This window comes from Carassius auratus, unplaced genomic scaffold (assembly GCF_003368295.1).
Source record: "Carassius auratus strain Wakin unplaced genomic scaffold, ASM336829v1 scaf_tig00214575, whole genome shotgun sequence".
Taxonomy (NCBI): Eukaryota; Metazoa; Chordata; class Actinopteri; order Cypriniformes; family Cyprinidae; genus Carassius; species Carassius auratus.
In genome coordinates, this window is record NW_020527719.1 from 889,699 (window position 1) to 914,510 (window position 24,812).

At 34.3% G+C, this 24,812-nt stretch overlaps 1 protein-coding gene across 1 annotated transcript; it reads left to right on the plus strand.

Annotated features, from left to right (window-relative positions):
- Positions 1 to 353: 353 nt before the first annotated feature.
- LOC113092384 (cartilage acidic protein 1-like) lies at positions 354 to 23,346 on the plus strand. The gene is made up of 15 exons (XM_026257975.1): positions 354 to 447; positions 3,997 to 4,187; positions 5,127 to 5,323; positions 5,416 to 5,552; positions 9,640 to 9,796; positions 11,457 to 11,591; positions 11,681 to 11,826; positions 13,967 to 14,103; positions 15,233 to 15,315; positions 16,794 to 16,894; positions 17,958 to 18,126; positions 20,750 to 20,895; positions 20,974 to 21,016; positions 22,212 to 22,355; positions 23,099 to 23,346. Exons 1-15 carry the CDS (start codon positions 403 to 405, stop codon positions 23,215 to 23,217), a joined length of 1,950 nt encoding a protein of 649 aa, XP_026113760.1. The 5' UTR covers positions 354 to 402; the 3' UTR covers positions 23,218 to 23,346.
- Positions 23,347 to 24,812: the final 1,466 nt, after the last annotated feature.

The window sequence follows — 24,812 nt, forward strand, 5'->3', positions numbered from 1 at the left end:
GGCAATCATTACTTTAATTAAAAAGAGCTCTTTTTAAAGAACATGGTCGAATGCACATAATGTAAGATAGCTTATTTATCAAAGTAACAGATTAAGTTATTATTTTTCTTTATGTGAAAAAAAAAGAATATTAAAATTATTTAAATTCATGAAAATAGGTTCCTGTACTGTACGTTAGACTCGTGCGTATGAATAATTAAGTAGGAAGCCTCAGGTAAGCGTCATTCAGCACGCATAGCTCCGCCCTCCGATGAAGGCATTGGTAGTTTATTTTAAATATTCATCGCAGGGGCTTGTAATTGGATGGATTCTTACACAACTGATTTCATAAAGCAAATTCTTGGGAAGTTGTGTAAAATCACTAAGAGACATACTCAAGGTCCACAGGGAATCTCTTAATCTATGAGGAGGGAAGTCATTTATGAAAGGCGCTGGACTTTCATTAATGTAAGTACCGGTGCTTTTATGTTTGCCGCAGCGTCTTTGAAGTTAAAGCGTCTCCTTTGATCTGATCTTTCACTGCGCATCTAATTAAATGTTCTCAGCAGATCAGATGAGACGAGACAACTGTATTGATAAATAGTCGCGAGATCATAAGAGAATGCTTGGCTTCAGGTCCTTTTGCTCTTTCATATTTGTCTTTATTTGCTTTACTTGTTATGCTCATCGGGTTTTAAGACTTTTAAACAAATACGAAACGTCACAATAATGTTTTTCATTTGTTTCCAGTATAGTTTTAAATATGAATTGCATGCGTGCTTTAATAAAGATGATAATATCATCATCATTACTATCATCACTATCATAATTATTAATAATAACAGTTAGTATTAATAGTAGTAGTTGGATTACTATTATTGCTATTATTAGTTTTTTTTTAAATATATTAAATACATTTTTGGTAACCATATTTTTTTACTTTATTCAGTTCAGGAACTTCCATCACCTTCATTTAGACTAAGATTTTTTTCCTACTTTTAAAGATGAAAAGCTGTATATTTTCTCTAAGTTTACTTTAAAGCATTGTCTTGTTGTAAGATGAGAGATGCTTGAGGGACTGACTGTGCTGGTGTTTGTCGCAGTCCGATCAGAGACCAGAAATGCATGAGTACACACTCAAGATGAGAGTAAATATTACTTACAAGGTGAAGGTCACAGGCAAAGAGAGTTTATGGTTTAGTATTAAACATCGTAAATATATATATATATATATATATATATATATATATATATATATATATATATATATATATATGAAATTACAAACTTTGATTTTATAGTTGTAAGGAACATACAGGGAGAAATGTTCATATGAGATCATAACACATATCATCTAACATCTCTCTTGTAACTGCAGTAAGTGTGTTGTGTGATGATAGCTGCAGTAAGATGAAGCTGATCACATAATTTCTAGTCAAACTGCCACCTCGAGATGCAGAGCTGCTGCAAGGACAGATTCACCTCTTCTTGTGGTTCCTCTGTCTGTGTCTGGATTTATGACCCAGTAGCTGTGAAGATTTTTTAGTTTGAAACATGTCCAGCTCTCACCTCATCATCTAAAGCTTTTACATCATCATATTACGATGGCAGATGACAGATGACCGTACATACGGAACTCTTGAAGCACTGGTGTTCCACTGCCCTTATCTAGCTGTTGGGAATATTAAAGCTATAAACACTAAATGAATTACAATAAAATGACATGTTTACTCTGCTTTTACTGATTTTGCCCAGCTGACACTGAGTTTATAATATAAAAGGGATAATGCTGGTAATACAGGAGAGGATAGAACACTGACAACCTCTGCGTAGGCCTTTAATCAGTCTGGCTATGTATATTCTGTCAACAACACTCAAATTATCACTGTGCTCAAACCTTTGGTCCAGTAATATGACTAATACAATGCTTATTTGAGTGCTTTGATTACACTTTCATCTCAAACAGCGAGCATATATTAAGACAACCTTAATCTAAATTAATTACATGGATTTGATGTTAGAGTTCAATGGGTTGATTAGTGGAGCAGAGGCATGCATATTCCAGAAATTGTTGCTGCAAACACATGTACTCATCTCTCTCCACTTTGTGTTTCTCACCAGCATGTCATCTCTCTTACTATGCAAAATACTCCACATATGGCTTTTTTGGAATCCAGATTTTGGCTTTCCTCTAGATTCTAAACTGAGAAAGAAAATTATATATATGCCTTAATATATATATATATATTACATTTATTACATTTACATTTATTCATATATATATATATATATATATATATATATATATATATATATATATATATATATATTTATATATATATATTAGTGTCTACACCAAGGTATAGTCATGTGCTGTTTATTATAAGCACTGCAAATTAGTTGTCTGTCACTTTAAATGCTCAAGCTCTTTAAATGTGGACACTTTTAACAATTTTTTTTACGTGATTCCAATTATATTTTTCCTCTGTGCCATTATTGTTGTAGTTCTGTTTGGACTCTGCTGCTCTTTTACAATTTTACACTTTTACTCGACAAAACTAGTTATATTTATTTTCTCTGGTGTGAATGGGCCTTTGTAAGAAAAAAAAAAAAAAAACAGGGCCCAATGTATTGTTAATATAAAGGATTTACCCATATTGAATTTTCACAAGTGTTTTACCCATATATAAAAATTGGGTGTTGCATTAGTTTTGTTTTAGGGTTAAATTAAATGGCTGTAAATTAACTGACATTGTCCTTGCAGATAATTACCAGTACCTTTTCTGTTTTTAATTTAGTCATTATTTACTCACCCCCATGTCATTTCAAACCTGACTTTCCTGTGTGGAACACCAAAGAAGATCTTTAGCAGAATGTCCCAGCTGTTCTCTTCCATACATTGGAAATAAATGGGCACCCAGACTATCAAGCTCCCGAAATGACAAAAATCTCCATAAATGTAGGCCATACAAATATTCCTCTAACTTAGGGATTTTTTTTTGTAAGGAACTGACTTAAATTTAAGATGCTTATCAACCTGAAAATCTTGCTCCTTTACCACTTTCATTGTATGGATATTCCCATTAATTTATGAAAACGTTATTTCTGAATGTTCAAAAAACAAACAAACAAACAAACAAAAAAAATTGGCAAACAAACATAGGCATGATACTTTTGAATGTTCTCTAAGCCTCTTAGACGAATGTCCATGTCAAATCTTATAAACAAATATTCAATAAATGATGCAGAATGAATAACTTTTTGAGAACATTCTAATAGCAACTGGAAGAATGTTTGGACTTCAGTTTGAGAGAACCCTTCAAGAACATTCCGAGAACGTAAATAACTACTTTAGTGTTCCACTAAAAAGATATGTGGGTTTGTAAATGAAGGCAGATTTTTTTCCTCTTGGGTTACAGTAAGGACTAAGCCTTGTTGTCTATGGCTGTGCCTGCATTTACTTATGTACACAGGTAGATAGACAGACAGGTGGATGGGTGTCTAAATGGACATATCATAAATGTGCAAGTGAGTTCTACATTCTCTTAACACATTTGATTTAATGATAGATAGACAGACAGGCAGTCAGATACATAATGGATATATTGACAGACAGACAGATATATTGATGGAAAGATCATGTCACATATGGATTTTGCTGTCTTAAATGTCTGTCTCATGTGCAGTTCTACTCTCAGATCTTAATTTGGTCCATTCTGACCTGTCACATGTCTGCAGTCTCTGTATTTATGTCTCTGTGCTGTGAGTGCAATGCTGGGAAGGTAATTGCCTCTTAACACTGTAGAAAGCAATTCAGTCTCCTAAAACTCAATGAAAGTGGAATATCTCGATTGTGTGGCTCAGTTCAGGATGTTTTACAGTTCCTCTCACTTCAGTGAGTCATAACCTCCTTGAAAGCATTTTTCACATATCAGGAGGTGAGCATGACTATGATCTTGTCATAGTTTCCAATCCAAAGAGTTTTTTTTTTGTTTAAAACATTGCTGAATTTCACAGGTGACAATGTCAGTGTGGATATTACTGCTCACTGTGGGACTGTCCTGGGGTCAACGAACTGAACCCATGTTTGCCTCAGTAACTCAGAGTGTTTTCCCGCCGGACTATGAGAATAACCCTACGCAGCTCAACTACGGTGTTGCTGTCACTGATGTGGATGGAGACGGAGATCTGGAGATGTTTGTGACAGGGTGAGTGTACTAGTCTTCAGATCACATGCACTGTTTTCAGTAGAACAATGAAGTGAAGCATTTATGACATTGTTTCTCTAGAGAAAATACTTTTATCAGTGTCTAGAAGTTATATGGTGCTTTTGTGCTGTTTGATTGAGCTTACATGTTTGCAATACTGACACAGCAGATACACTGGCCAAGAGCATTACCTCAGTTTGTGGCTTGAAAGTGATATTTTCTAAGAGAAACAGAAATGTCAAAGCAATTAATTGGGATTATTTGTAAACCATTTGTGAAATGATTTGGATCTTTGTGGATTTGTGTTGATGAAAATAGATGTAATTGGAGAGTTCAATGTTTTGTTTGAGTTGTGCACAAGAATGAAATTAAGTGCAACTGACAGAATCGTATCTCTAGGGAAACTAGAATCTGTTTTTCCTTCAATTAAATGACAGCCGAGGTGGAATTGTGGGATTACAGGTCAGTGAAATACACCAACAAAGATGTGGCTTGTTGGAAACCGGAGACAAATAAATGGAATATGGTTATACATTAATCCTTCAAGGCATGTTTTTATTTGAGTTGAGTTCTCAGGGAATATATCTTGAATTAAATTTATTTTTCCTACCCCACTGGTTTTGGTTTTCCTTGTTTTAAGCATTTTTAAGCATAAATCGAACAACAACCATGCTTAAAAAAGCAGATGGGATATTTTGGGATATTAATTAAGGATGTTAAAGAAGATTATACTATTGTAAATATTAAATTTTTGTATTAAAATGGCCTATTTAGATAATCTAATAGATTTATAGTAGTAAATATATATCTAAAAAAATTTGTATGAAAACTTTTACTGCAGAACCAGGTATATCAATTAAGGTTTTTAAGCTGTGGCCCTTTTCTTGATTTGTTTGAAATATGTAACTTAATATATAGATCTACCTTTTTTCTTCTTAGCTACAATGGCCCAAATCTGGTGCTGAAGTATGACAAGTTTAAGAAGAGGCTTGTTAACATTGCGGTTGACAACCGCAGTTCTCCATATTATGCACTCAGAGATCGACAGGGCAATGCCATCGGAGTGACAGCATGTGACATAGATGGTGATGGCAGAGAGGAAATTTACGTCCTTAACACTAATAACGCCTTCTCAGGTATGAAACGGTTTCATAAACGAGGCTCTGAAGGAAATGCTACAGTGAATGGATGTTAGTTTCATGTAAATTGTTTGTGTCGTTTCATGCAGGCAGAGCAACGTACACTGACAAGCTCTTTAAGTTTCGTAATGGGCGGTTTGAGGATCTCCTGAACGATGACGTAAATGAACATAGAGACGTTGCCAATCGCTTGGCTGGCCGGTCAGTCGCATGTGTGGACAGAAAGGTAACACCTCTACTAAGTTTGCTTTAAATGAAAGCTTTTGGGAAAGCTCAGTGGCAGAAAGATTTTCTTCACTTAAACCAACCAGGTGGAAAAAGGTATCATTTGCATGTTTCCCTCACACAGATTTTCTAAGATTCCCATCTATTGCAAGGTCAGTAATTTCCAAGTATGGGAAGTGTTTTATTCTGCATTTTAAAAGCTGATAAGCTCAATTATTTTTCTAATGCTGCATTTTTACTTTTTCATTTACATTTGCTTGTATTATCCCTTTGGTCCATTTTTAGATGGGGAACCACAGCTGTTGTGAACATTCTCTGCTAACATGGAACATTCTTAGAACTTAGGCTCTTAAAGTTATGAACAAACATTTTTTCCACTAATGTTAATAGAACCTTCGTTCAAAGTTATCTGGTAATTAATATTCTTCTTAAAACATTAGCAAAAAAATAAAAAATAATAATAAAAAGTTTCTACATAATTCATGGAATGTTTTCTTTTTAAAACAATTTACTTTATTTTTTTTAATTGTATTCAAATCTTGTATATTACTATGTTTGCAAAATGATTAAATAATTCCCTTAACATTAACCAAGAAAAAAAAAACTTTTGAAACATTTTTTATAAAATTGACATTTTGTTTGTTTAGAGAACATTCAAAAATAGTGTTTTCATAACTTAATGGGATCGTTTGCTTAATGTGCTAATAACATGGAGTATGTTTTGGGTTATTCTCAGCTCTAAAATATCTAGAAATTGCTCTTCTTGAATGCAATCTGTATAAAAATATGTTTAGAAATGCTCATCCAGTAATCATGAATGACTGATAATCATGGAAATGTCTTGCTCAAAGCATTTGGGAAGACTGTTAGAGATAAATGTGAATAGGAAGTTGCAGCCTGAGGTATGTATTGATCATCAACAGAACTGCAGAACATCAGCATGTGGAATCTGAGGGAAAGTGAGTTCTTGAGGGTGTTGAGTGACTGATCACATCTGTAGTTACTGTCTGATCATTTCACATTGGCAGACTCGAAATCCTCTGCGGCCATTATTTGCTGTCCACCATTTCCATTGAGTCCTGCCCCCCTCAGCCAACCAAGATGATTGTTCATTTCAAGTGTTCTGCAGTATTTGTCTCTGACATTGAATCATGTGCTGTGATAATTAGAAAACACAAGGCCTCATTTGTTTCTTTTTGTAAGGAGATGTAATAGGTGGGAAGTACCGCCTTCATTTGTCTCACTGCATGAAGGTTATCAGAGCTCCCACCGTCTGACCATGCTTCACTGGTACCTATAATCCCAGACGACATGATGAATGGCCAAACATGTCAATGATTTGTATTTAGTCCAAAACACAATAAGCTGAACAGCATATTTCTGCAATTACTTCTGGACTGCATGCTGTTGTGTAGAGCAGTCAGCGGTGAAAGATGCTCAGTAATCCTGGGGAAGAGCTGCAAGGAATTGAAATGGATTTTTTCCACCCGCAGTCATTTGACTGGGCTGATGATAGTGAGACGGTGCTGCTTAAAAGCCCTTCATCAATGATTTTATGATTTAAATGATTTAGGACCATGTTTATAATAGGTTTGGAGAGAAACAAAACAAACTGTGTTTGGTCTGCTTAGAGTTCAGTTGGGAATAAAAAATAAATAAAAATAAATAAAATTCCCCCTGCCATTTGATACTTAGATCCACAAACACAAGTTGAAATGAACTGCTGATGCAGATTGTTGAGTTTGCCTAATTTATTTCTAACTACAGTCATGCAAGGTCACATAAACATTAAGATCCAGAAATCTGGGTTAAATATTTATTCATATAATAATATCATATAATATTTAGTGATGTCAAATGATTAATCGTGATTATTTGCATCCAAAATAACAGTTTTCGTTTACATAATATATGTATGTGTACTGTGTATATTTATTAGGTTTATATAAATACACACGCATGCATACATTTCAGAAATGTTTATTTATTTATTAAATAAATTATATGAATGTAAATATAGTATGCAAATATGTAATGTAATGTAAATATTTGTTTTAATATATACTTTATGTGTGTGTATTTATATATACATACATATACACAGAACACATGCAAACAAAACCTTTTATTTTGGATGCAATTAATCGTGAATAATCGTTTGACAGCTTTAATATAATTACATTCATTATATTTTATTTATATTACTGTCTCTTCATTGTCAATTCAGTCAAGGCAACACTAAATAAATGTGATTTAAAAAAAAGTTACCGATAATTTACCAATGGGTGCCATGCTCTTTAATTGAATAGTTCACCCAAAAATGAACATTTGCTAAAAATATACTAATCCTCATGCAGGGCAAGATGTAGATTATATTTATTTTATCATTAGATTATATTTTATTATTAGAGTATATTTACTCATTGGAAAAGATTTGAAGAAATTTAGCATGAAATCACTTGCTCACTATGACTCCTCTGTATTTAAGACGTTTATAATTTCAAACCATTGCCCCCTGCTAAAATACAACTCTATGCAAAATGTCACTTTATCCAGTGAAAAAGTCATCACGTCTGAATCAGAAGGGAATTACACACAGATCAAGCCCTGTTTACAACCAAAAACAGTTTAAAACAGCTCTGAACAAATATTTGGGTGGATTTTGTCTAGCTATAAAGAAACAAACTCAACAATAGTGAACTATTTGCTATTCACTTTTAATGGGAACCTCATATAATGGGTTTCCCCAATGAGTAATAATTGTTTTATATAAATGGCAATACAATATTTTTTGTTTCCAATTTGTATTCAATTATACAGTTAAACAGTCTTAAACTATATATGGTTTTCTCCAAGCCTAAAAATGAGTGACAGCAGCTGCCACAGTTGTAAAATGACCCCTGTATGTTGTATATTCCCTTCAGCTTCAGAGACATTAATATTCAAATGCAATGTGTAGTTTTTCTCTCCTTGAACCAAAGCATTGTCATTTGTCACTTCAAAGTGGACAGGAAGACACATGGGCCTGTTTCTGTAAGAGATGGATTGATCCTCATATTCACCCATCTTCATGGGTTACTGATTACCTGCATTGTGTGCTTATTGCAGTTTTCCCTCCCAATAATACATAAAAGATCAAATTTTACAGTTTAGTCTGCAACAAAATAGTTGTCTCTGTATAGAATTGGTTTAAAAGTGCTAAAACAGTGGTGCCCCATATTTACGTGCAGTGTATATATATATATATATATATATATATATATATATATATATATATATATATATATATATATATTATGTATATGGTGGGAGGTCTGTACATTTGACACCAACCTTTCATCACACGATTTTAAACCCAAAACATTTTTGCAGGAAACTAGTGTTGGTACAAAATATGCTTTGAAAGTATTAGTTTTGCGTACTCTGCTGGCCATGTTACTTGAAAAAAATCTGTAAATCGAATTCTTTTTTGATAAACAGAGCATGAAAAACATGGAAATCATGACATTAAACCTAAGCTGCAAATACATTCTGGGGCAGCATCTGTTTTAACTCCATTATGCTTTAATCTGTATTTTCTGACCTGAAGTGGTAGCCACTGTATGTAGAAACCACAGAGCGTTTGACATTTTCATTGTTGTGCCTCATTAGGATTCTGGTCACGAGCTGCTGATATTTATATACTTATGTATATATTTCTTTATTTCACCATTTCCATGCTGTTGGATTGTGGGTGTCTTTATTGAAACTGTGTGCGTAAGTTCATTTGCTTGGCTACTTCACTGACTTCATGTCCACAGGGAATCTTTCTGATAATGGGGTGTGAAATTAATATCCAAGGGGAGGCAATTGAAATATGTGTGTGGTGTGAGAGAGTATGTGTGCGTGTGTATACAACTGTATGTGGATGAGTGTTCCGACTTATTTCTCTTATGTTATATGAAGATCACATGACATACGTTTTTTTTTTTTTTTTGCTATATTTTACAAATCTTTACTGTGAGAAAATTAGTTACAGTATATTAGATTTTCCACAAATTACACGTCACTGCAACTTACACTTTTTTTTTTTTTTTTAATTTTTTTAGGGAACTGGCCGTTATTCCATCTACATTGCCAATTATGCCAGCGGAACTGTAGGTCCACATGCTCTGATTGAAATAGATGAAAGCTCAAGTGACCCTTCCAAAGGAATCATTGCACTGTCAAATGTGGCTGAGCAGGCCGGAGTCAACAAGTTCACAGGTGCGTGTCCACTTATTTATGAATGCGTGAGCGGGAATGTGTAAGTGTGCGATGATGTCAGTGAATATATTACCCAAGACTCTTTAACGGCCATGAGCTGTAGGATCCAGGTTTTTTGCCTTGTGGCTGATTTACAGTAGAGCTCTGTGCTCATATCAGCTTTGAATCACTGAGTTATAGACAGTGTTTATCAGCTAAAGCAGCCAGTAATAGAGAGAACAGGGCCCTGGAAGGCAGTGCTGAATAAAGAGATGGAGGTTTTGGCCCACTCAGCTGTTTACTGCACTGAAAGTCATGTGAAGGCACAAGGACAAGTGAGCCGTATTTCAGCTCTGACTTACTCAATGAAGCAGCCATTCCATTAATCACTACGGGGAGAGCAGGGCTTTGGACCACCGTTCAGAGCGGTTTCGGAGAGCACTCTTGAGAAGGGTTCGAGCAGGACAGTCTCAGAAGGAAAAGCAACCAAATTAAGCTTTTGTGTTATTCTAGCCTCACTATGGAGGATTCTGTCAAAGTCTTGGCAGTTTTCACATTTGAATGACACAAAACATGGAATTCAACCACAATATGTAAATGAAATGAAATGAAATTCAATTAAATTTACAAATATTAAATGTTAATATCTAAATGTGAAATTAATTTTTTATTTTAATAATAAAATACAATTTTATTAAATTCATTTAAATTAAATTAAATTAAATTAAAATGTTAATTTAATAACATTTTATTTTATTATCCACATTTAATATTTCATTAATATTATTAATACATTATCATGCATTTAAATGACAAAACATTGAATGGTTTTAAAATATTTTATTTTATTTTTAACATATTTTATTCACATTTTTCGCATATTGCCACATTTAAATCATGGATCATGGGATGATTTCAGCAACGTTTTATTTGATTTATGTTATACATGCAGTTTTATTTTATTTATTCTCTTTACATATTTCGTATTTCACGTTTTATTTACATTATTCACCTCTTATTGCATGTACAAATGGCACAAAACATTGAATATTTTCCACTATAGTATGTTTTATTTAATTTACATTATAAATGCACATTATAAAACATGTTTTATTTATTTTATAGGATTTTTTCACATATTTCATATTTCTTTCATATTGTTTACATTATTCACGTTTCATATTTCATATTGTTTACATTATTCACATTATCATGTTCAAATGAAATAAAACATGGAATGGTACAATTGTATATTTTATATTTTATTTTATTTTTAGTTGATCCCTCTCTCAAATTTCTGTCCAAATGTCTTGCAAGCTCATATTTAGCAGTAATAAGTCTTTAAGAAATAAAAAATAACATTTTATTTTTCTTAAAGCCGGTTCCAAAAAATGATTCATTGTGAAAAGCGCTACACAAAAAAAAAAAAAAAAAAAGAATTACTTGCTGCTGTAATTCAACTAGAGGTCAGAGCTGTAGAATAGTGATTGCCGGGTAAGATGTGTGAATGTAAAGCTGGTTAAATGCACATGTTCACACTCCCTGTAATGTGATTATGGGCAGTCAGAGTCTGTGTCAGCAAAAGCAGCAGAGAGCCGCTGCTGGGGAAATGAGCTGGAAAGCCACTAATGATTTCTGCTGTGCGTTTGGTGATGATGGCCATCTCTGCTGTGTGTTACAGGGGGACGGGGGGTCGTGGTCGGTCCCATCCTCAGTCAGACCCTACCTGATATTTTCTGTGACAATGAGTACAGCCCCAACTTCCTGTTTCGCAACAACGGAGACGGTACATTTACAGATGTGGCAGCACAAGTGGGTAAGCAAGAGCTGGTGCATTTTTGAAAGGTGAATGTGTTAGCATTTTACCGCAAACATGCAATGGAATGTTTGTATTTGTTCTCACAGGGGTTGATGACCCCATGCAGCATGGCCGTGGTGTGACGTTAGCAGATTTTAATCGGGATGGGAAGACTGACATTGTCTATGGAAACTGGAATGGGCCGCATCGTCTGTTTCTCCAACTTGGCAATAATCGCAAGCAAAGGTTTAAGGTGCAGGTTTTAAAATCACTATTTACATATTCTTTTAGCTGTAATGGAAGCAAAAACGGTTTACTGAAGTGCTTGCCAGGCCTGAAACTTTAACACCGTTACTTAGCTGCCTTCAAAACACTGGTGTTTCCTCTAGGAAAAAGCAAATCTAGTTGTTGTTTTTTAAATTATACTGAATGGTAGGTTTCATCTCTGTTATGCAGAACAAAACATGATCCCTACATTTTGATCTGTATAATTAAATCCTTCTGAGAGAAGACAGAGGATAAAATAATACCATCTGCTGTCTGATTAGAGTATTCAGTTATTCTCTAATCATTGTTCTATTGTTTGCACAGCGACCCTGCTCTCGTTTCATCTGGTAAAGCACGGTGATTGTAATTAGTCACAGTAAGATCGAAGAACCTCTTTATTTTCCTGAGACTTACACAGGAAGTTTTATAAATCTGCTGATAGCTTGCCTGATTCAAGTCTGAATGTTTGAATGAAATTGTATTTATTTAAGTTTTCGCATAACCTACTAAGGTTGGAGTCAGTACTGATTTTCTTTTTAAAAATGCATACAATATTTTATAAAGGATGAGTTAATTAGAAAATTTCCAAAGTGGCGATGAAGACTTTTATATTTTTACAAATTATTTATATTTTAAATAAATGGTGTTCTGTTGAAATTTCAATTTATGAAAGTATCCTAAAAAAGTATGTCATGATTTTTCACAAAAATAAGAAGCAGAACTGCTTTTAATGTTGTTGAAATGCGTACTGTAAGTCTTAAAGAACCTCTGTCAGCTCTCTTGAAGCACATTGTTGTCTAGGTGAAACATTTGTCCTGTGGGCCCCGTCAGAATTTGTAAGTCTGCTAATCTTGAACTAATGGTTTAATTAGGCTATCTAAGCGAGCCTGTCCTTAAATAAATAAGAATAATTAAAGAACTAATGAACCCAAAATATTATCTATTTGTTTTCCAGCAGTAGTTAGTCATCAACCTTTGGATCTGTTTCACCCCAGTGTGTCAGGTAATTGTGTTTGGTATGGAGGGATCAGCGCTGTGTGAGTAGGTTTAGTTCGATCCCAGTGTTAGCGGCAGTGATTGTCTTCTTTAGCACACAGATAAATGTCAGCAGGAAGCTGTTTTACGGGGGTCAATTGTTGGGTTAATGTCTCGTGGGAGACCTTACAGAAGGATTTGTGCATCAGCGTAGGGCATTGTGACCTTTGCCATGTATAACTGCATTGTGATTAAGATGCTCTGTTATTTTGTGTTAATTAAACTTTGATTGAACAAACACACCAGCTAGTTGAAGATCATGAGTCTATCTATCCATCTATCTATCTATCGTTTGTTCATTTATTCATTCCTTCGTTCCTTCATTAGGTCTATACACACATCTTTTCATCTGTCTGAGATGATCAGTATAGTCATCTATCTATCTATCTATCTATCTATCTATCTATCTATCTATCTATCTATCTATCTATCTATCGTTTGTTCATTAATTCATTCCTTCGTTTGTTCTATACACTCATCTTTTCATCTGTCCGAGATGATCAGTATAGTCACCTATCTATCTATCTATCTATCTATCTATCTATCTATCTATCTATCTATCTATCGTTTGTTCATTCCTTCATTCCTTCGTTCGGTCTTCCATCTGTCTGAGATGATCAGTATTGTCTCATGCTCAGCTGGTTCCTGTCCAGAGATGGCCATCACCTCTCCTTCAACCAGACAGCAGAAGGTCACTTCATGGGCTTTCACCTGCAGGTTTTATGAGCCCTATAATTAAAATTGGGGTTAATACTTGAGAGAGTGCCAGCATGCTCAATAACTCTTCCATGACTCGTTGCTGCACTACTGAAGCGCGGCGATAGCAGTTACTTTTCTGTGCTCCCACTCCCTGAAGTTTTTAGACTGTGATTTACCTGCAGCTAAGATCTTTATGTCATAGATATCATACATCTGACTCTCCAAACCCTGAAGCTGTCCTGTCAGCGAAGGAAAAATACTTTCCTGTCCCAGTTTAATCTGTAGAAACAACTGTATTATAAGGAGGACCTTCTTCTGGTGATTTTCTCAAGTGTAAGAGTGTCAACACTGTGGTGTTTCAAATGTTGATATGCTGATATTCTCTGTACCAGGACATCGCCACACAGAAGTTTTCCATGCCATCTCCTGTTCGTACCGTCATCGCAGCCGACTTTGATAATGACAATGAACTGGAGGTTTTTTTCAATAACATTGCCTACAGAGGACCATCAGCCAACAGACTATTCAGGTGTGTACTCTACTGATATGCATAGGCTGTGTCATAGAGTGGTTTTTTGTTTTGTGTTTATATATATATATATATATATATATATATATATATATATATATATATATATATATATATTAATATTTCTATTTAGCTTAAATTCATTTTCATTTCAATTTTAGTTTTACAATTTTTTTTTAATATTGATTATTTTATAAAGTTAGTTCATTTATAATTTTCATTTACGTTTTTTTTTTTTGTCTAATATTTTTATTTTTATTTAATTTTATTTCAGCTTTAATTTTAATGACATAAACCATTCTTATACTTTTAGTTACCAATAAAAACTACTGGTCACTATTCACTTCCATTGTATGGAAAAGAACAACAACTTTTTGAAAAAGCCTTTGTCCCATACTAAACATCAGTAGGGTATTAACAAATTCTATTGTTTTCTTTCAAATAATTACAATTAAAAAATGAATTTAACAATGAATGAACAGTAACCTGTCTTGGATATTTGGATACATTTATACAATTTTCTATACTTGGTCGAATTGGCCTGTATTATCATTATGTAACAGAGTCATTTCTTCAACATTTACATTGTAAGGTAGGAAATAATTATGGAAACTCTCTCTCTATTTTGGGGATTTGGTGGTAAGCCCAGGCGGCACGACAAGCCAGCAAGTCCAACTGCCAGACCACAAACAAACCCAGTCCAACCACAACTCTACCTGATGGGAAATTCCCCCAACATCCGACCTCACCCGTTAAAACGATGGCTTTCTAATGAGAAGACTGGATGTAGCATTAAACAGAACATTGTTTCAAATTAGTTTCTAATCCCATACTCAAACAGTCTGGACCTCGGTTCTCAGAAAGCAAAGATTTAAGCTTTTTATATAAAGAAACCTTTTAGTTAGCATTATTAGTCATCAAAATATAAAGTTTGAACTTCCAGCCCTAGAAATGTTTTAACTGAATCAATAGTGCGGGGGTTTCATGAGCCTGTAAATGAATATCTCCTTTGAGACATGTTGTATAACATGCAGCTGACAAGGTACATTTGTCTTTGACTGTTCCTTTGTGTGGAGCTCTCTCAAGCCAAAAGGCAAAGTGAGTAAGTGATTAATCTTTACCATGGCAGAGTTTCTCGGAGAGAACACGGGGATCCACAGATCGAGGAGCTGAACATCGGGGAGGCCGCCGAACCAGAGGGACGGGGAACCGGTATGAAGGATTTGGCTGGGTCATTACACTTAAATGTAGGACTGTTTATTTTGTAAATCCATTTTATGAGTTTTACAAATGGTAAATTAAAGACTTTACAATGAACCAAAGCTTTTCATTTTTTATTATTATTGTTATTTTTAAGTTTTTAGGAAGGATTATTAATGTTCTCAACTTCATATTGTTTCAAAACTTGTCATAAAATCTTGAAAAAGGTGTCATGGTTTTCACATAATATTTAGCAGCACAACTGTTTTCAAAATGTATAATAATAAGAAATGTTTCTTGAGGATTTCTGAAGGATCATGTGACACTGAAGACTGGAGTAGTGGATACTGAAAATTAAGCTTTACCATCACAGGAATAAATTACATTTTGAAAATATAATAAAACAATTGTTTTAATTTGTAATAATATTCAATTTATTGTTTTATGTATGTATTTTTACTTACTGACTCCAAACCTTACTGTAACTACAGTATTGAACAGTAGTGTATGTTAATTGGGCACACATCTAATGGAGATATTATCATCTAGGTTTACTACTGTAGATGAGAAAACGGCTAAACTGTGCAGTGATGGGACGGTTGAGTTCATCTACAAACCTTAATCCTAGTTATCTCCTCTCTACCACTAGATGGCACTATAAATCCAGCATTATACATTTTGTGTTCAGTGTTGCCCATTTAGCAACTTTTTAGACTACCCTGACAACGTATTCTTCCAAAAGCCCTTAACAACAAATTTAGCAAAAAAAATTTTTTTTTACAATTTATTTGGCATCTTTTTTTAGCAAATTTTGATAAGTGACTCAGACGATAAAAAGTCACTTTGTTAAAGCATAATTGTTGAGAATCTGTATTACTAGTTTACTAGCTATTACAATAAATAAATTGATAAATACATAAATTGTAATCATTCAAAAATGTATATAATACATTAATGTATATTCATACACTATTATACAAGTGTTCAATAATTAAATGTACTAAAAATATAGTTATTTATATTTTAATATTATATTATGCATATTATTTTACAAACAGATCTAAATGATCATATATATATATATATATATATATATATATATATATATATATATATATATATATATATATTGTTTTTTTTTTGCTGAGATTTGAGGTTGTTACAATTTAACGTGGTAATTACACAATGACGTCATCGCGTAATGGAGTCTCAACGTCATTTAGCCAATTTTAGCAACAAATCGGTCTCTTCCTTCAGCAAATTTCCCTGAAAATTAGTTGGCAACACAGTGTGAAACCTTACCGTGGGTCATTTACTGACATTTAGAATCGAGTGCAGTCACCACTCAATCTGAATTATCATCATCATTATTAGAAAGCCACTAATGTAGAAGTGGTTAGAACTTTTTTATTTATTTATTATTATTAATGTTGAGAACCAGAAACAACATTTGTTTCAGCTGTGTCTTAGTAGAATGACCTGTATTTCAGGAGCAGCTGTGACTGATTTTGATGGAGATGGACAGCTGGATCTTCTGGTGACGCACGGGGAAAGTGCAGCTCAGCCCATCTCAGTGTATCGAGTCACTCAGGTGAGGACGTGTTCTAAACCTGCTGGCAGCCACTTTTAGGCGAAATACTAAAGGTTTCACGGAGAAACAAGTTACACATGGTTTTAGTATCAACCCCCCCCTGCAATACCTTAAGAGAAGTAAAAGAGCGGGATTCACAAATGATACAACCGTATAACGTAATCGCCTGCAGTAGTAGCTTGAAAGCGTGCTGCTTCCGGTGTCATTCACTTCCAGTTATTATACTTGTACAAAAACAGTCCTTTATGCAGCTTATACTACTAGCTGTAATTATCAATTATTCTAATTTGTTATCATAATCATAAACACACTGGTTTGTAGAGCAGATAGTTTTACCATATACTTTGATGTTTTTCTATTTATTACTGATGGCAGCTTAATAAATCAGAGGTTTTAAAGAAAATAATACCTCCACATTGCAAGGAAAGGGTTATTAGAAATATAACACAAAATATAGAAATACAGTATAGCATGAATTTGGATAGCATAGATCAGATAATATTGTCTAGGAAGAATTTGAAGAAATATAATTTGGTTAATTTCAAAATCTCATACATTTGGCCAATTATCTCTGAATTATTTCCCAGTGGAAAATAAATCTCCATTGATCTCTTTTTAATCTCATTGCTTTTTTTAGGGATGCATCATGATAGTTTATAAACAGTAGGGTGACCATGCTTCCTCTTTTCCCAGAATTCTAAATTCCTAAAATGTCAAGGCTTTGGCTTCATTTTCCTATCGATGTGCACTCTGCAGTCTTTGCATTTTATATGTATGCATAATTGCATTGCTTTGACCGTTCTTTGTAGGTCCCACCTTCTCACACTGGTTGATTATGTACAATGCTTGAATTATATTGGTCGAACTACTTTTCAGTCATTACCTTCATCAAGTATGAAAACAAAGCAGAATGCCAGAAACTGTAGACAATTTCAGACTAGGGCATAAACAAAAGAGGATGTATGGTCATCCTAAAAAGAGTATTTAGCATTTCTGGTTAAAGTTTAACAACTGAAAGTGCTGTTCTGACATGGAGTTATTAGTTGTTGGTGTCTCATTACAGGGCTCATCTAATAAATGGCTGCGTGTGATTCCACGCACACAGTTTGGGGCTTTTGCTCGTGGGGCAAAGGTGATAGTCTACACCAAGCGAAACGGCCCTCATATGCGCATTATAGATGGAGGATCAGGGTACTTGTGCGAGATGGAGCCAGTGGCTCACTTTGGACTCGGTATGTATTTCTTTCCCACTCTCTTTCGCTAAAAAGCCTGCCTAAAAAAAAAAAAATCTTTGCAGGAAAATCACATTAAGACAGCAACAGCTATGAAATTGACCAGACCTGAAAAATATCTATTTCATAAGTGCATCCACCGTCTCGGAAATGTTCAGGGTCGCCGAGCAGCGGGAAAACAAGCGTTCGCTCTGCTGACTCATTACAGAGAAACAATTATGATGTAACTCCAGGTCATATTCAGCGGGGGGCTTGGGGTCTCAGTAACATAATCCTCCGCGTGGAGGCTGGCTTCTTGAATATCCTCATAGACTGAAGGTCCGGAGAGAAGCCTGCAGGTGCAGCAGCCGGTGGCAGCAGACCGGGACCTTTTCCCCAAGGCTCGGCCATGTTACAGATGCTTGGAGGCACATGGCTTCATCTGGGAGCTATCGGACAGATTTGTGGCAGGAATAGGCTGCCAGCTGGAAGCTCGGATTGTTCTGAATGTGCTGTGAAAAACAAAACGATAGCCATCAGTGGTCACTGGATCACCCTGAGGGCTCGTAAATATGTGCGTACGTGTTCAGGCCTCTCATCGATGTTTCTTTCAGTAAGAGTGTTTGCAAATTTATGCAAAATATCTGCTCTACAAAATAAATCCATAGGACAGTGTATGGTATCAGATTATGGAAGTCAATTTTTTTTTTTAAACACATTTTTATCTCACAGTTGCAGCTTTATTTCTTTAAATGGTGACTTTGTCTTGAAATGCTGCATGACACAATGCCTAACAATGGTAACTTATATCTCACAAGGGCTTTTCTTCATCTTAACTTCTCAAAGTTGTGACTGTACATTTCACATTTGTGAGTTAATATTTCATAATGCGACTATTATTCTTAATAAACGTTTTAGTTATGTTTCAGATTAAACAAGATGTTACAAATTTTCTTAGTGACCTAATTAGTTAAATAGAGTAGAATCTTAATTCTTCAAAATTCAGACCTTCAGATTTTGATTTTTTTTGTTGTTTAAATTAATTAAAAACATTTTTTAGAAGAGTTTTAAAATTTGATTTCTTTAACAAAATACATACCATGGTGTGTGTGTGTGTGTATATATATATATATATATATATATATATATATATATATATATATATATATATATATATATATATATATATATATATATTTTTTTTTTAAGTAAATATTAAATGTAAAAATTGATCATACCAAAAACATTTTTTATTTATATTTTTAGGTTTAATATAATTATTATAATTATAATTATTTTTGTTTTTATTAATTTAGATTATTTAAAAATAATATATATATATATATATATATATATATATATATATATATATATATATATATATATATATATATATATATATATATATATATAATATGGTTTAAATTATTATGATTTTTTTTTATTTTCATTTTTTGGATTTATCAGTCTAAAATACCTTTATACACCTTTTTTACTCATTCATTTTTTTTTTATTATTTTGATTTCTCAGAAAAAAATGTGATGGTAAAAAAATATAATATAAATATTTTTTAAAAATATAATAAAAATATTTTATATATAAAGAAAATAGTTAGTGTACCATGGTTCTTTTTGTTAGACAATATTATCAGTATTAAATGCAGTTACCTAAACCCTGCAATCATCAATCATTTTCCGCATGCTGAATTTGAAGATTGCCTTTATTAAATAAAAACCTGACAGATGCTCAGTTGTCCTCTCCAACTAAACTGCATCTCTCAGTAACCGCTGGTGAAATGTCATGCTTTTTGTCTCGCAAGGAAGCCTTGGTCCTGCCAGGAGCCCTGTGGATCTGTTTACCTAAGACATGTCGCTTTAATTAAGAACTGGGAAAGCAGTCAGCTTCTCTCCTGCTTGACTAAAGGCTATAATGGAAAGAAAGTCTAGCGTCCACCCTGTCCCTCCTCATTTTAACTCCTTTGAACTTCTGCCTTCCTTCTCCACCACATTCATTTCCAATGGATGATCTCTCCGTTCATGATCACCACGACAGTCTCCCGTAACGGCCGTGTTAATTACTGTCCCGCCGTCTGTGAGAAAGTGTCTCTGACAATCAGATTGAAGGTAGTAAATGGATGCTTCTGTAAACCTTCTTGAATGAAGTGCTTTCCAAACACCGTGCCATTTATACGGCTCCTTATTTCAGCCGCTGAGCAACAGACAGATTTCATCGGTCTGGCATATGAGAAGCTCATTGCTTTAATACCTCAGTGAGTGCTATGCCAGAAACTCTCTGGCCTGTGAACCCCACACACCGGCAGTCATGAGAAACCGGTTCTGCCGACATCAAATGAGACGTGTTCAGGCCTCGCTGCTCACGATGCTGCCCACAGCTGAGACGGAACGCATTCTTGTGCATTTGTTTAAGAGTCTACATGGTCTGTGCCAAACCAGAGCCTATTCCAACCTGGCTTTTGCCGAGAAACTTCTTGGGAGGGCCCTTTCTCCAGAATGGTATTTTTCCATGGAGAGCTGTACATTAAGAAAAGAAATCATTCATTATGTCTCCTAAGCCTGAGGGGAAGTTATAAAGACGGACTGCTTGTGAAGTACTGAAAGTATTGCTGCTCTGCCGCCCTGACAGGGAAAGATGTGGCCACCAGTGTGGAAGTGTTCTGGCCAGATGGACGTTCTGTGGCGAGAGCTCTGGAGCCCAGCGAGATGAACAAAGTGATGGAGATCTATTACCCTGAGAATGAGGAAGAGGCGACCCAAGTGGTGGAGATCGAGGTACATACCCTACCTGTCATACTCACGTTCTACATTTGAGGGGTGTAACTGTTGTACAAATGCTCTTTCTTTTCACAGTGTGGACCAGGATTTGAGGTCAATGAAAATGGCCGTTGCACTGGTAAGTTTTTTGAGCGACGTGACCTCTAACCTCCCATAGGCCTAAAACCCATAAACATATGCACACACACACACACACACACACACACACACACACACACACACGTATTAAATATAAAAATCTATATTTATAACAAATACATATGACTTCTTTTATATAGGTTTGTATTCATATTACATATGAATATTACTACATAAATGATATGTAAATTAGTGCTGTCAAATGATTAATTGCAATTAATCACATCCAAAATAAAAGTTTTTGTTTGCATAATATATGTGTGTGTACTGTGCATATTTATTATGTATATATAAATACAAACACATATATAAAGAAAATATCTAAGAAATTATACATGTTTAAGAAAAATATGTTGTTTATATATGAAATATATTTATATATAATAAAAATATAATCATATAAATATATAAATGTATATACATGTAAACATTAAAAAATATATTGAGTGTGTGTGTATTTATATATACATAATAAATAAACAGTACAATTACATATATTATGTAAACAAAAATGTAAAATTTTAGATGCGATTAATAACGATTAGTTGACAGCACTAAGTTTGCATTAAGTTTGACAGCGCTAATATAAATATATATAAAATATATGAATAATGCTATAATCTGTTTTACCCAGTATTACTGTGAGCTGTAGACTGTGCACAATCTCAGGAGTCAGGACATATATAAGATGTTGGCTATCAGGGACATAAGTTTGAGACTGGCCTGGATTATAGTGTGTCACATCTACAGTATAGTCTCATGCAAAAATGAAAGCAAAAAAAAAAAGTCCTAAAATAAAGGTATTCCTTTGGCGACATGCTAATGGAAACTATGAGTCAAGTCTCCTATGTGTTTCACATATGAAGCCCTGTTTGATAACGTGGTGCACAGCAGTTCAAATCAGTCACTCATGAGCTTCTATTTCAGTTAGGATGTTGCCTTAATATGAATCTTCCTATATTGGCAGTAGACAGCATGGCAACTCAGCAGGTTTTGGAACAGAAGCTGTGTCAGTCATCATGAGTTTGGTGTAGTAGGAGTGACTTCTTTGTTCCATGCACATACAGTATAAAGATATCTATAGGTATTCACTTCCACAAAAAAAAGAAAAAAAAGAAATGTGGTTGTCACTTCTGAAACTTTGAATGTTCATTCCACTCCTTTTCATTGTCTAGACCAAGATGAGTGCACACAGTTCCCATCTGTCTGTCCTTCTGAGCGACCCGTCTGCACCAACACCTACGGGAGCTTCAAGTGCCGTGCAAACAAGAGATGTAACCAGGGATACGAGCCTAATGATGAAGGGACAGCATGTGTAGGTGAGTGGAGACTAGAGCCAGATGATTACAGTGGCTTGATGCAATAAGGATCCCCTGAAAAAAGCTGTTTGCCCTCATTTCACATAGGTAGAGTTTCACTTTTGAGCTTTGGGGCAAAGTCTCAAAAATACCAAAGTTTGCAAGTCAGAAATTTTAATATGAACTCACACATTTCTCACTTCCAAGACCAGATGATGCTAATGAATTAACTGTATATTTTTATTTTGCATTAGCTATTTTCTATTATCTTTCTATTTTAATTTATCCCAATTCATTTTTGAAATTTGTGAATAAACTGTAAGCAAGTTATTTATTTATTTGTTCATTTGTTTGCTATGATCATGACCCTGAGAGAATGTGCTCAGATTTGCAAAGGTACCAAAGTTTGCAAGTCAGAAATTTCATTGTAAAAATGTCACTTCCAAGACCAAATGCAAATTGAGTTTACAACTCTATATTCTTATTTTACATCAATTATTGTGTAGTATCATTCTGTTTTCATTTCTCCCAATGACTGCTTAAAAAAAATAGAATTAAGATGTATTTGAAACCGTTTTCATTCATAATTTAATTGAGAATTTCAAAATTACAAACAAAAGGCAAGCAACTAATTGAATTAAATACAATTTTTAAGTAGATTTTTTTGGGGGGTTAAAGATGCATCAATAATCTTTATTTACATTGTCTAGTAAAAGAAAAAAAAATTACACTGTAGTTTGCTTCTCTTTCCTTTATCTCTGCAGCCCAGGTTGCTTATTTTGGAGGAAACAGATCCTCTGCCTCCAAGCTCTTGGCTTCCCATCTTTCCCAGCTTCTCGTACTAACTCTTCTCGCTGTCTTTACTGCTTGCTTGGGGGCATGAATGGCAGTGCCTCCCCTTTCCTGACATCTCTTCCACCCTGCTTGGTCTCCGATTCTCTGCTTTCCTTTTTCGTTCGTTTGGGAGTCAGCTGTAAAATGAACTCTCCATGGATCTGTCGCTCTTGCAATGTTGTCACTAACAAACCTGTATAAATAATGTTTCCCTTTTCAGTTGGGAACCAAAAGATTCCCTGTTTTTAAGATAAAACAAGTGTTCCCACAGGAAGATCTTCATGTTCATCAACTGTGATGTGGGATAAGATTGTGATTGTAGTGATCTTTATGAAAGGCCGTGTCCCAGCGTGTTACAGGCGATTTTGAGTTCTAGTGCATTCAGTCTCAAATCTGCAGCAGCGTGTTAGCAGGTTTTCCAGAAGAGCATATGCCCGGCCATCTGTTTCACGCAAGGTTACATTCCTTGTGCTCTGAATAATACATTCACAAGAGATTCGTACTGTACACTTTTGACCCTCACCAGTACTCACGACTGCCCTTGGGATTCGTGCATGTTTTTTGGCATGGATGAGTATTGCAAAACACAGTTTCATTTAGCAAAATGTTGTTAAGATTTATACATGGTGGATTTCACAGTGATCAAGCTGCAGAAACATAGACCCAGACCACATCGTGAAGTAAAACCTTTATTCTCGCTTTAAATACTTCAATAGAAATATGTCAGTGTTTCATTTGAGTGTTGGTTGTTGTTTTGATAGGACATGATGTCTTTTTATTTACAAAGTTGTCATGACCATAACCAAAAATTACTTTTGAATATTTTAACTTTAAAATATAAAGTTCAGTACAGTAATTTTCTATAAAAAAAGTGTCTGTGGCCATTGTCCAAAGAGAGAGAGAGAGAGGGGGGAAAAATAATAGTTTTTTTTAAAGTTTTGTGTGAGAAATAAGAATACATTTTAAGGAATGGTTCATGCATATAAGTTGCAAATATGTTAATGCAATGAAAAAAAACAAACAATTGGTGTATGATTAATTTGAAAAATTTTCACACAGAAATTGCTAGTAAATTTAACAAAAATTTGACATTTTGAGGTAGAAAAATTAAAACTGCTTTTTTTTCTCATGTGAACTATTCACTGTAAAATGAATGTTATGTCATTATTTACACATTACATTTTTAGACTTGTATGCTGTTATTTATTTTTTATAGAACATAGAAAAGAATCTTCACACAACTTCTTTTCCTCATTCATGACCATGCCTGTCAAAAAGCTAAAACAAACCCTAAAATAGTTGCTCTATACAGTCTTTTTAAGAAATAAGATCGTTTTTATGAAGAACAGACCAAAGTTTAGGTCATTTTTCAATGAAACGGTCTGTTTCTCACACAAAGCTTGCCAGTGGCTTCAGAAGTCTGGAAAGAAAGCACACAAATCATACGGACCACTTTTATTGTGTTTTGTTTAGGTCCTTTTAGAGGATAAGTAAATACATAATGACAGAATTTTATTTGTAAGTGAACCTTTGAAGTCATTATTCATTGGTAATGGCTTTGGATTTTTTTCCCCTTATTCTAAACCAGTCGGCTTAGTAAATGCATCACTATTGTTAATGTTTATTTTTTTATTCATTTTTATA